The sequence below is a fragment of the Microtus oregoni genome, unplaced genomic scaffold (genome assembly GCF_018167655.1).
Source record: "Microtus oregoni isolate MIOR12 unplaced genomic scaffold, Mior012 000081F_ref0000091, whole genome shotgun sequence".
Taxonomy (NCBI): Eukaryota; Metazoa; Chordata; class Mammalia; order Rodentia; family Cricetidae; genus Microtus; species Microtus oregoni.
The window spans coordinates 4,048,818-4,062,082 of NW_024544541.1; the positions used below are offsets into that span (position 1 = coordinate 4,048,818).

Consider the following 13,265-nt stretch of genomic DNA (forward strand, 5'->3'; position numbering starts at 1 on the left):
AGCCCTTGGGGCCCCTTTATTAACAATAATTCACAACACAGTATTTCAGATGGACAGTGTTAGCCGGCTGAGCCCCAGGAGGCTGGTGAGAAATGGTGTCTGTCGTCGCGTTCTTCCCTAGCCTCCGGGGAAGGCTGCCTCAAGAAGGCAAGCAGGACCGAGCAGCCCAGCCAGAGGGGCGGCCATATGTCAAGGCGATAAGAGCACTTGGAGTCAGGGGGCCCTGCAGCACTGCCCTGGGCTGGGGCCCCCGAGTGGTGCAGCTGGGCATCAGGTGGCAGTCATGCCTTCAGCTGTTTTTATGAGCACGTTCTTCCACATAGAGCTGCATCTAGTAGAAGTGGCTTTGGTCAGACCATGAGGTATCTGCTGGCAAGACTCGGGAAGGGGTGGGAACTAGAGGGTAACCCCCAGACCTTGGGCAGCACACGCGCTAGCCAGGAATTAGCTCTGGGCCCTGAGTCTCCTAGATGAGGCTTCCTCCATCGTCTGATCCCTGACAGCTCACCTTTAAGATGTCCGATGTCATGGTTTTTAGGGGTATCAGCCGGGGATCGTGCATGTGGACGTCCTGTTCATCTGCCAGGATCCAGGGGAAATCCTAGGGATGGGATCGGTGACAGTGAGAAGGGGCCACACCTCAGTCTGTCTTCATTTGGCTAACCCTCCCCTCAAGGACCCACACTGCATTGGGGGGGGGAGCACTGGGAAACCCAGCAATTTATATTCCCAGTGTGGTGCTAAATGATTCTGAAGCTGAAGGGTAAGGGCCCTTCTCTGGAGAACTCTGTTCAGAAGAGCCAGGGTGAGCTAGCTGCTTAACATCTGGCTCCACTGTGGTTCTCACCCTTGGGTACACACGGATGTGGTCAGGTGGGTAACGTGCAAGAGAGCCCACTTGATGCCAGGCACTGCCGTAAACAAGTGTCAGCCACAGGCAGCACCCTGAAAATGGTACACATACACACATGCGTGCGCATACACACACCTTGATGACCTGTATCTTCTCCATGTTTCGAGTGGCAGCTTCTCTCGTGTGCACAAGGACTGTGAATGTGCAGCCTGCCGGAGGGATTGCTTGGTCAAGGGCAAAGGTAAGTAGTAGCCTCGGGATCCCACGGGACCAGGCTTCTGCCCTCTTCCCTCACTGACTAGGCAGAGCCACCCACAAGATGTAAAGTGTAGCCAATGGAAAAGAGAGTGTCAGCGGGAACTAGAAATACAGAGTTAGTCCTGGAGAGATGGACTCTCGGGTGTTGAAGGGCGGGGAAAGAGAGTGACTCAGGGCAGCTAACTAGGAAGAACACAGCATGCCGAGGTAACCAGGGGAACAGCGGGGGAGTGGGGCATCAGACCTGGAGGGTTGTGATCCAGGACAGCGTCACACACACTAATCTTCAGGATGAAGGCTCGCAGCAGCTGCTCCACATGAGACAGTAGGGAGTCTGAACTGGGAATGGGAAAGGAGGTCTCCCATTCTACCGTGCTCCTCCACCACCCCCAGCACACAGTGCACTCTGGAAGCAGACTGGGCCAAATACCTTTGGTGCCTGAGAGAGCCAGTCCAGGCCCAGAGAGCCAGTCCAGGCCCACCCCTGACAGAATGGAGGCAGGGTGCAGGGGTCCCTTTAGGCAGTTCTAATATTCAGCTAGCTAGAAGACACCCAGGGCACAGCTCAAGCCCCTGCATACTTTCAGGACCCCAAGACAGGAGGAGAAAGTGCTTGTTGGAGGCTGCCTAGCCACGGGACAGGCTGGATCCTGATTCCACTACCCCTACCTCGGCCCAGAGAGCAAGTAGTTGAGTAGCTACTATAGAAACCATGGCAACCAGAGTCCTTGGCTTTACAATCACCAGGTGACACCACACAGGTCACCTTTCAGGACCTTGGTTTTTCTATCTACACAGTAAGGCTAGGGACTAACAATCACCACTCCCTTGGGATATCTCAGGGATGGCACAGACTGACCCTGTCACCTCTACACTGTGGCCAGCGTGTCTCAGGTGCTAACAGTATGTATTGCCATCTCAGGGTCTTTTTTTTTTTTTTTTAAATATTTATTTATTTATTACGTATACAATGTTCTGTCTGTATGTATGCCTGCATGCCAGAAGAGGGCACCAGACCTCATTACAGATGGTTGTGAACCACCATGTGGTTGCTGGGAATTGAACTCAGGACCTTTGGAAGAGCAGGTAATGCTCTTAACCGCTGAGCCATCTCTCCAGCCCCCATCTCAGGGTCTTTACTAGGGTCATGTGGAGCTGGTAGAGGGATCCCGGTGAGAGACTGCAGCAGCCAGCCGAGGGAGGGTGACAACTCACCTGATGGATAGCAAGGGCGGCTGAGTGATCTCAAAGACAAACTTCTCCACCGGACGGTGTTCTTTATCCAAAATCACCACCACGACCTTCTCCACATCGTTCTGTAAGCACAAGAACCCCTGCTCCAGCGCTATGCACAGGGCCCAGGGAGAGGTGGGACAGGGCACTGGCTGAAGCTGCCTGGGAATCCAGCAAGCAAGAAGTGCAGGTTGGCTCCCAAGACATGGATGCTATAGTTCCATAGGAGATGCCTGGCTCCCATGAACGTTCCCCAGTAAGTCTTAGACCAGGACAAGATAGAATAGAAAAAATCCGGGCTGGAGAGATGGCTCAGAGGTTAAGAGCATTGTTTGCTCTTCCAAAGGTCCTGAGTTCAATTCCCAGCAACCACATGGTGGCTCACAACCATCTGTAATGAGGTCTGCTGCCCTCTTCTGGCCTGCAGGCATACACGCAGACAGAATATTGTATACATAATACATAAATAAACAAATAAATAAATGTATAAAAAAAAAAGAATAGAAAAAACCCAAGGGTGGCCAGTCCAGAGAGAATGGGGAACAGGAATGCAGGAATGGGGCAGGCCATGGGGACATGAGAAGGACCAGGGCACCCAGGATCACCCAGGGCACCCAGGATCACCCAGGGCAGGCCCACCCAGATCTGGCCCATTCCAGATGTGACCTACGTGCCCTGGAACCTGTTGCTAGCTGGGGGTGGGGGGGTGGGGGGGTGGAAGCTTCTGGTTGTTAAGAGATACGAGCACTCCCCACAGAGTCAGCTTAGGGCCTGGGGCCCCCTCACCTTCTCCAGCAGCGGTTTGACGCAGTGAAGCGTGTCCTGAATGTACTGGTTCAGCTCCGGGTGACAGGACATCTGCATACAACCCCACAAGGCTGTTGATGAGTGGAGGAAACCACCACCACCAACACACACACACACTTGCTGGGTTCTGAACAAACAACAGCCATTCCCAAGGCTGAGAGATCTCCCTGCCTGAGAGATCAAACTCACCATCATGGTGGTAAGAACTGTGGATAGATTTATCCCTGGAGAGACAAAGACAGGCACTCCATCTCAGCACTAGCATTTGACATTAACATTAAGAAGCTGTATAGACCCAGGCGGTGGTGGCGCACGCCTTTAATCCCAGCACTTGAGAAGCAGAGGAAGGTGGCTCTCCCAAGTTTGAAGTCAGCCTGGTCTACAAAGTTCAAGGACAGTCAGGGCTACACAGAGAAACCCTGTCTTGAAAAACAAAACAAAAACTGCATAGGGTCAGGCATGGTGACATGTGCCTTTAATACCAACACTCTCGGGGAGGCAGAGGCAGGCGGATCTCTGAGTTGAGGCCAGCCTGAGCAAGGGCTATACAGATAAACCCTACCTGGGAGGGTTGAAGGGGAAAGAGCTGTGTAGCCACAGGCAAATGACTTAACATCTCTGAACTTAATGATGTCATCTGGGAAGATCTAATAAAGGTGAAGATTGATAAGAAACTCCTAGTGCCCAGAAGGTTCCCGGTAGCACCTTCTTCTACACCTTCTGGTAGCTGTATGTCTTTTGCTACTTCCCAGAGGTCAGAGGTCATGAGTCTCAGGTTGACTGAGTGATTGCAATGGCAAAGGCTCTTGGGAGAGAGATAGCCGTCCACTCTTTCACCTTTCAAAGTTAAACCCAGGAACCAAGTAGGGTGGCGTACATCTTTAACCCCAGCATTCAGCAGGCAGGCAGATCTCTGAGTTCAAGCCTAGCCTGGTCTCCATAGAGAGTTCCAGGACAGCCACGGTCATACTGAGAAACCCTGTCTTGGAAAACAAAACAAAAAACAGGAAGCTTGGTAATGTTCCCTGGTAATCACATGACTCAGGAGGCGGGTGCAGGAGGATCAGGAATTCTAGGCCTGCCCTAGGTTCCTAACAGCTCTGAGCCCAGGCTAGGCTACGTGAGATCTGGATTTAAAAAAAAAAGGGGGAAGGGGGGGCTAAAGAGATAACTCAGCAGTTAACAGCCCTTTCCACTCAAATACCTGAGTCACATCCCCACTACCCACCTTAGGCATCTTACAGATGCCAAGGGCTCCCATGCCCTCTTCTAGCCTCAGTGGGCACCCCTACATACAAACACGCAGACATAGACACATGTACATACACACACAATACAAATCTTAAAAAATTACAAAGCTAGGCATGGTGGCTGACGCCTTTGTTCACAGCACTCAGGAGGCAGAGGCAGGAGGATTTCCATGCATTCGGGGCCAGTCTGATCTACATAGTGTAAGTCCACACCAGCCATGCCTACACAGTCAGACCACCATCTCAAATAAACAATAATAAATAATTTTTAAAATAATCTTTAGAGTTTAGGGAGAATGAGGAGAGAAAGGTATTGGGCACTGTGGGAATGCTCTGCCCAAGCCACGGTTCCCAGCCTCAGAAACCCCTTTAAAACACAAGCTTGGAATAGTTCTTATCCAGAGTCCCTAACCAGAAGATCCCATCTGAGGTCAGGACGGGAAAAGCTTGGTGGCGGTGAAAGGCAGGAGGCTGTCCGCTATCAGCCTCCGTTGGGGAGTGAGGGAGCTTGTAGGTAGAATAAAGGTTTTTAAATCCAGCCGGTCACCGGGACTCACCTGAACCGGCACGTTGTACTTCTTGCGCTTCTGGAAGATGCCCACTGGGTAGACCTCGCGCACATAGAGGATCAGGTGCACGGCCACCTCCAGAAACTCGGAGAGCACGTCGGCCACCACTGTGGAGGAGACACAGTTGATGAGCAGGGATCCAGCCAGGACCGCCCCCACCCCAACGCCCTGCAGGCCCCAGATCCCTACCTTGGCCAAAGTTGAGGTCTTGGCGCGTGAGCGTGGTCATCCTTGGCCGCCTGGGGGAGGGCGCGGAGGGTGTCAGCAGGGACCCACGGCACCCCGCCCCGCACGCGGGAAACGCAGCCCGGTCGGGGAAGCCCCACCCCCTGAGCGGCCGGATCCCTCCCGGCGGAAATCCCGCCCTCTCCGCGCTCCCCCTCCGATCGTCGGCTCGGGCTTCGGCCTCAGGTTCGAAACTTTGCTCGGGTGACAGAAGCCACCGGCCGGGACCCTCCGCAGGTCCCTCAGTATCCCCCGGCCTCAGTAACCACCGCGACGCTCCTGCGGAACCAGCGCTGCCATCGGTCACGCCCACCCCGAAACTGTCCAATCCGAGCCTCACCCTGATGGGAAAGGTGGAGCAGTCTCGGGGGCGGGGCTTAGGGGCGGAGACCCGCCTGAGCGACTGGGATCTCAGGAGAGTAAGCTAAGCCGCCTTTGGACTTCAGGTGGGAGCTATAAAGAGATTTCGGCGGCCTCTACACAGGATCGCTGTGTTTCCCCCTCCCGGGCATTTCCCTTATGTAGCTGCAAGTGAGAGCCAGCTGCAAAGCACAGCTGGGGACCAAGGGAGGGCAGCGACATCTGCTGCTAGTTCAGAGTCAGCGTCCCTAGAGTCTCAGCCTGCCCAACCGAAAGCGAATCCGCAGGCTTGGGGGCGGGGACAGGGGAGGTCCGAGAAGCACCCGAGACGCTCCACCCCCACCCGGAATCGAAGTGCTCTTGGGGCTTGACCTCCCTAAAGAATGAAATGTCCCGTGGTTGCTTCACAATAGCTGACCTGTGGAAGCAGCAGCCGAGTGCTAGGCGCCTGGGCAGGGTGTCCGTAGGTTGACTCTCTGAATCCTCAGAAAGGGTGTGGATTCCTGCCTGTCTTCTTTCTGCCGCTGAGCCTATTGAGGACTTGTCTCGCGTCACTCAGCTATCTGACAGGGCGGGCAGTAGTGCTGTTCCAGGGTTCTACCTGCAGAGGGCACGCACTGAATTCCAGAAGAGCCAAAAGGGCCTCAGATCATTTTAGTAGTATGAGAATTACATTCATAATATGGAACCATTTTATGTAACAAACCCTGATTTCCATCTATTTATGTGCGTGGGTGTTTTGCCTGCATGTATGTCTGGACACTAAGTGAGTACTTGGTGCGGGTGAAAGCCAAAAGAGGGCGTCAGACTCCTGGAACTGGAGCTATGTATGGATGGCTGTGAACCGCTATACAGGTGCTGCAAATTGAACCCCACACCCAACACTCCTTCCTTGTCCTCTGGAAGAGCAGCCAGTGCTCCCAACCACTAAGCCATCACTCTACCTTCCCAAACTGATTTATATTAATTCCTTCATTAGCCCTAGGAGCTAAATGCTGCCTTTACATCCCCACTCTATAGATCTAAAGCAGCCCATTTAACTCACAGCCTTCTATTAACAGATAGGAAACCTGAGGTTAAGAAGTGGTCTGGAAGACCCTTTCAGAGGGATCCTGTATCCGATATCCTGCATTTCATATATTTATATTAAGATTCATAACAGTAAGCCAGGCGGTGATGGCGCACGCCTTTAATCCCAGCACTCGGGAGGCAGAGGCAGGCGGATCTCTGTGAGTTCGAGACCAGCCTGGTCTACAAGAGCTAGTTCCAGGACAGGCTCCAAAACCACAGAGAAACCCTGTCTCGAAAAACCAAAAAAAAAAAAAAAAAAAAAAAGATTCATAACAGTAGCAAAATTACAGTTATAAAGTAGCAACAAAAATAATTTTATGGTGGGGGGGTCACCACAACGTGAGGAACTGTATTAAAGGGTCACAGCATTAAAAAGGTTGAGAACCACTGCCTTGGCCTCTACCCTCCAGGGGTATAAGCGTGTCTCAGTCTGTCTCCGTAGAGAATATTGCTTTAAAACATCCCTGCACCCTCCTTCCCAGAAGCTTTCAAACCTGTATTTACATCTTCCTCGCGGGAAGGGATAAATAGCAGGCCAGGGGTAGGATTAACCCAAAATATGAGCAAAGCAGCTCTCAAAATGCAGGCCTAAAAAGTCTGTATCTCAGCCCCCGGGGACCCTATTAAACCCTGGCTGCCCAGCTGCCCTGACTCCCCTGACCAGGGCAGGCTTAGAGCGGTGTTCTGCTCTTTAACAAGCTCCCTGGGGAACTTGTATGCCCAAGAAAATGTGGGAACTGCCAGCGGAGAGTGCCTGAATTCTGTAACAGGTCAGTGCTTAACCATGGAATGGCTGGTTTGGCTTTAGGGATGGATACACCTGTCAGTGGGCACAGCAACTCTGCCCACATGGCTCCGTGTCCCACAGAGCCCTTTCCTCAGAGCTGACTGGCCAACTCACTGCTTTGTAGAGCTGGGTGCAGTGAGATTTTCATCAGGGCGGGTTGGAGAATGCCAAAATCCTCCTTTATCCACCCCCCACCCCACCCCACCCCACCCCCGGCTTCTGAAGCGTTTTCATCACTGAGGTGGGTGGGGGATGGGGAGAGTATGAGGCATAGCTTGGAACCAGCTGGGGACCTCTGCCTGCAACCCTGCAGTGCCTGGGTTTTCTTTCATCTTAGTCATACCAGCGTGATGGATGACTGGAGGATGAGATTGCATTATAGAGTAAGTTATTGTTTTTTAATCCCCATTCGGTAGGAGCCTGTTTTTTCAACGTTATTTGCATGTTTTTCACCGTAAGGACACTAGTAATGGGGGGTTGGGAAGGAAAGTCACATGCCAAGGATAAAAGAAAGTGTGTATGTGTTTGCCAACTAGAGCAGGTCCCTGGGGTCCCTCAATGGGGACAGAGGGAAAATCACTTCCAAGAGATACAGAAATGGAAACAGATAAGTTAGACAAAAAAAAAATACAATAAGAAAAACGTGTGAGCACCAGCCCTGTGAAGACTAAGCCTCCACTGATGTGCCAGAGGCTTCACAAGGTATGCTGAGCAAACACAAGGAGTGAATTGGGCAAAACACTTGTCATGGAAGTGTGCAGACTCGCAACATGCTTCTCTAGCCAATGTCCTGTCCACAGAGGGGATCGATCACAAAAGTGTCATCTGGGCAGGCGAGATGGCCTAGCAGGTAAAGGGGCTTGCCACCCAGTCCTGACAACCTGAGTTCGATTCCCAGGACCCACATGGTGGGGCGGTGGAAGGAGAAAACCGACTCCTGCAAGTGTAGGCATGCTACTGTGCTCTCTCTCTCTCTCTCTCTCTCTCCCTCCCTCCCTCTCTCTCTCTCAGACACACACACACACACACACACACACAATGAATAAATAAATGTACAAAATAAAGTAATTAATAAAGGATCCACATCTTTCCCAAGTGTCTCAGGTTCCCAGCAAACAAACACATGGGGCAGGGAGAGAGAAAGGGAATCAACCACACACAGCCTGGTGGCAGTCCCAGGACACTCTGGTGCTCCCCCAGCTTCCTGGTCTACTGGGAGAAAGGACCTAGTCTGGTCTGTCTGCTTCTTTTTTTTTTTTTTTTTTTTTAAGTTTAACACCTCACCCAGCGCCTGGTCAGCTAAGGTTCTCTAAGAACACGTACGTGTTCAGTGAATGGCTAAAAGGAAGGTGGAGGAAGATATGATCGTGAGGGCTCCTGCCCAGTGGCCTGAGCTGTGCCCCAGCTTCCTTAGAAAGAAGAAGCTAAGACCTCTGATGCCAGCAAGGCCAGACTGTGGGCTGCTCCTCCAGGAGCCCACTTGTGTGTCCACTTGCTTCTCTCCACCACCTGATGCTCATCCAGCCAGGAGAGACTTTTCTTCTTCCAGCCTCAGCTTGCTCATCTTTGAAATGGGAAACTTTAGAGCCAAACCCAAAGGGTTATCTGGACATGGTGGCGTACACTGTGAATCCTAGCACTCAGGAGGCAGGAAGATTGCCACAAAGTTCAAATCAGCCAGAGTGACACAGTCTTTCTCCAAAATAAATAAGATATAGTTCTGCTTATTGGACTTTTTTATTTTATGTGTATGAATGTTTTGCATACTTGTATGTATGTGCACCACACATGTGCCCCATGCCAGCAGAAGTCATGAAGAGTACCCTCCTCTGACTCCCTGGTACTGGAGTTATGGATGGTTCTGAGTCATCACATTCATGCTTGGAATCAGACCCAGGCCCTCTGCAAGAGCAACAAATGCTCTCAACCACCTCTCCAGCCCAAAATAAAACAAAATTCTATATAAGTACAGAATGCATAAATGGTTACATAGTGGCCATGTGACGATGATAAGATCCACACAGGAGTGGGGAGTCTAACAACCTGAGTTCAACCCCTAGGGACCACATGATGAAAGAGAGCCCACTCACACCCAGTCGTCCTCTGATCCACATACAGACACACATACGCATGCATGCACAAACACAATAAGTAAAAATGAAGATTAACAAATAGAAAAGATATACACACACCATCAGGCACTGGGCACAGACCTTAAATCACAGCACTGGTAAGGCAGAGAAAAGAATAATTCTGAATCTGAGGACAGCCTGGTCTACTACGTGGAGAGTTCCAGGCCAGCCAAAGCAAGGCAGTGAAACTCCGTCTCAAAGCAAAAACCCTAGTTCGAGACCAGCCTGGTCTACAAGAGCTAGTTCCAGGACAGGCTCCAAAAACCCTACACAGACTACTTAAACCCTCAGAAGGACCACACTGGATAAAGATAAATCATCTTGCTTTTCAAAACAACGCCTTGAGGCTGGGATGTAGCTAAATTGATAGAATGCATGCCTAACATGCATGAAACCCTCAGTTTGGCCCCAGCATCTCATAACCTGGGCGCTACGACAGAACACACCTGTAAACTCACCACTCAGGCAGAGGCGGGGAGGTCAGAAGTTCAAAGTTAACTTCAGCTACAGAGTGAGTTCAAGGCCAGCCTAAGACAAACAAACTGGAACTCAAAACAAAAGATAACTTATCTATCCTTAGTATCCTCCCTTCCTCATTTCCTTTTCTCAAGGCAACAGACGGGACTCTTGGGTGCTCTCTGCAGGGAGGTGGACACAGATCCCCAAGGCAATGAGATTCATAAAGATGAGAAGTACTGCCAGGCGGTAGTGGCGCATACCTTTAATCCCAGCACTTGGGAGGCAGAGGCAGGCGGATCTCTGTGAGTTCGAGGACAGTCTGGTCTACAGGCTTCCAGGACAGGCTCCAAAGCCACAGAGAAACCCTGTCTCGAAAAACCAAAAAAAAAAAAAAAAAAAAAAAAAAAAAAAGATGAGAAGTAGTGACCAGTAGACAATCCTTTCAACCTCACTTGGCTTTCTGGAGCAGGGCCTGATGTATACAACTATCCCAGATCCTAGGACCCACTGCTGACCTCTGACCCACACCAAAGCTTCCAAAAGCTTCCACCTCAGGGCAGTGACAGAAGACAATGTCCAACCCTTTCAGATAGAACATAGCCCATACACACCAATCCCTCCGTGGATGTGCTGGCTGGTGACAGGGGCCAACCACACCACCATGTAGTATGATTAATAAAACCCAGAGACAGATATTGGGGTTCAACCTGAAGGTCAGAAAAGCAAAGGTCAGCCAGCCACTGGCTCTTACCTCTACCTCAGACTGAAAAGGCAATTCTGCTTCCAGGAATCCTCAGAATGAGACTGAGTTGGGTGCTATCTCTTCCTGTTTTATATTCCTCTCTAGGGCTGGGATTAAAGGCATGTACCACCACCTCCCGGTCTCTATAGCTAATTAGCATAGCTACTGAGATTATAAGTGTGTGCCACCACTGCCTGGTCTGTATGGCTGACCAGTGTGGCTGTTTTACTCTCTGATCTTCAGGCAATACAAATTATTAAAATACAAATGAAATATCATTACACTTCAATGGGCTGTGAGGCTAGCTTTAGAAGGACCTGGATCCGCCCGGTAGTGGTGGTGCACGCCTTTAATCCCAGCACTTGGGAGGCAGAGAGTTAGGTTCTGTGAGTTCAAGCCCAGCCTAGTCTACAGAGAGAGTTACAGGACAGCTAGGGTGATTGGACAGATACACCTGTTTGGAAAAGAAGAAGGAGGAGGAGGAGGAGTAGAGAAGAAGGAGAAGGAGGAAGAGGAGGAGGAGGAGGAGGAGGAGGAAGAGAAGAAGAAGAAGAAGAAGAAGAAGAAGAAGAAGAAGAAGTAGTAGTAGTAGTAGTAGTAGTAGTAGTAGTAGTAGTAGTAGTACCTGGATAAGGAGGGTATTTCTAGAAGGCAAGAAAGGTCCACATCTGAATGTAGATGGCATTATTCCATGGGCCTGGGTGTGGAAAGAGCGTCTCAGCTTCCATCATGTGGACTGCTCACCTCTGCCCTTCCTGATGATGCCCTGAGCCCTCAGCAAACGTCAATCAATGAATGCTGCCTCCCTTAAGTTAGTTCTTCAGGTTTCTTGTCACAGTGACTAAAAGGTTTATTGTAGCAACTTCCATTCAGAGAAACGCAGAGACACTGTATGCCCTACTGTGTGTCCTATGGGCCCTCTCTGAGGCCACCATTCTGGGCCAGCTCAGTTACCACTTTTTAATAAATAACTTTTTGTTTTGTTTTGTTTGTTTTTTGAGACTGGATTTCTCTGTGTAGCCCTGGCTGTCCTGGAACTCACTCTGTAGACCAGGCTGGCCTCAAACTCACAGAGATCCACCTGCCTCTGTCTCCTAAGAGCAGGTATTAAAGGGGTGCACCACCACTACCCTACCCAGCTAATGAATAACTACTTCACTGTAAAGTAATCCATAAATTATAAAGTTTGCATTTTTTGTATATACTTCGGCAGATTTTAGGACAGTTACAGAGTTGGGCCATCAGCCACTACCTTATTCCAGAACATTCTCGCCAATCAAAACAATAAGCAACAAGTCAGGCCAACAAGCTGGGACATACAGGTGGAAAGAGAAAGTCAACTCCAGAAAGCTGTCCTCTGACCTTGACACATGCATGGTGCCACAAATATGCATGCATTTGGATACACAAATAATAATAATAGGGGCTGGAGAGATGGCTCAGCGCTTAAGAGCACTGGCTGCTCTTCCAGAGGACCTGGGTTCAACTCCCAGTACCCACATGGGGACTCCCCACTGTCTATTACTTCACACAGATATATATGCAGAAAAAACACCAATGCACATAAACTAAAACTAAATAATCTAAAAAGTAATAAATGTTAATTTAAAAAAAAAAAAGAGGGACCAGAGAGATGCTCAGCAGTTAAGAGCACTTGTTGCTCTTGCAAAAGATCCCCAATTGGTTCCAAGCATCCTCTTGGTGGCTTACAACTATCTGTCTATCTGTAACTATAGTTCCAGGGGATCCAAGACCCTATTCTGGCCCCATGGGAGCTACATTCACATGGTGCACAACATACATACAGGCAAAAACTAAAACGCTCAAAATACAAAGAAATTTGCATCAGGTGTTAGTGTTGCAGGCCTTTAATCCTAGCATTGGGGAAGCAGAGGCAGGTGGATCTCTGAGTTCAAGGTCAACCTGGTCAACAAAGTGAGTTCCCTTCCAGCGCAGCCAGGGATAAACAGAGAAACCCTGACTTGAAAAACAGAACAAAAACCAAGCAAACAAAAATGCAGTTGAACCTCTGTATCATCTTATATCTGGCTTGCTTGGCTAAGCATAATATTTACAAGATTTCTCTAGGCTGTGCTATTACACACACGCACACACACACACACATTATTTTTATTTTTTTTAAGATTAAATGTAGTAGCTTCTCTGCTATAGTTCCTTTCTTCTCTCCCTATTTTTTTTAAATAAATTCAGTTCTTGATTTCCGTCTTTTTTTTTTTTAAAGAATTACAGATGGGGGCTGGAGAGATGGCTCAGAGTTTAAAGAGCACTGCCTGCTCTTCCAAAGGTCCTGAGTTCAATTCCCAGCAATGACATGGTGGCTCACAACCATCTGTAATGAGATCTGGTGCCCTCTTCTAGCCTGCAGGCAGACATGCAGGCAGAGTACTGAGAATACTGTATGCAAAATAGATAGATAGATAGATAGATAGATAGATAGATAGAATTACAGATGGTTGTGAGCCACCATGTGGTTGCTGGGAATTGAACTCAGGACCTTT

The 13,265-nt window shown here is 49.7% G+C and overlaps 1 protein-coding gene across 1 annotated transcript; it reads right to left on the minus strand.

Moving 5' to 3' along the window:
- Nucleotide 1: 1 nt before the first annotated feature.
- Mad2l2 (mitotic arrest deficient 2 like 2) lies at nucleotides 2–6,055 on the minus strand. Its single transcript, XM_041643114.1, has 9 exons — nucleotides 5,974–6,055; nucleotides 5,160–5,209; nucleotides 4,959–5,077; nucleotides 3,131–3,202; nucleotides 2,327–2,427; nucleotides 1,356–1,450; nucleotides 989–1,062; nucleotides 509–601; nucleotides 2–331 (listed from the first exon to the last, which is right to left on the minus strand). The coding sequence occupies exons 2-9, from the start codon at nucleotides 5,197–5,199 to the stop codon at nucleotides 290–292; spliced, it is 636 nt and encodes a 211-aa protein (XP_041499048.1). The 5' UTR covers nucleotides 5,200–5,209; nucleotides 5,974–6,055; the 3' UTR covers nucleotides 2–289.
- Nucleotides 6,056–13,265: the final 7,210 nt, after the last annotated feature.

Coding starts and splice junctions, on each gene's coding strand:
- Mad2l2 (XM_041643114.1), bottom strand. CDS start 5,199: ATGACCACGCTCACGCGCCAAGACCTCAACTTTGGCCAAG. Junction 1,451..2,326: donor CCGCCCTTGCTATCCATCAG/GTGAGTTGTCAC, acceptor TCCCATTCCCAG/TTCAGACTCCCTACTGTCTC. Junction 602..988: donor AGAAGATACAGGTCATCAAG/GTGTGTGTATGC, acceptor TCCCATCCCTAG/GATTTCCCCTGGATCCTGGC.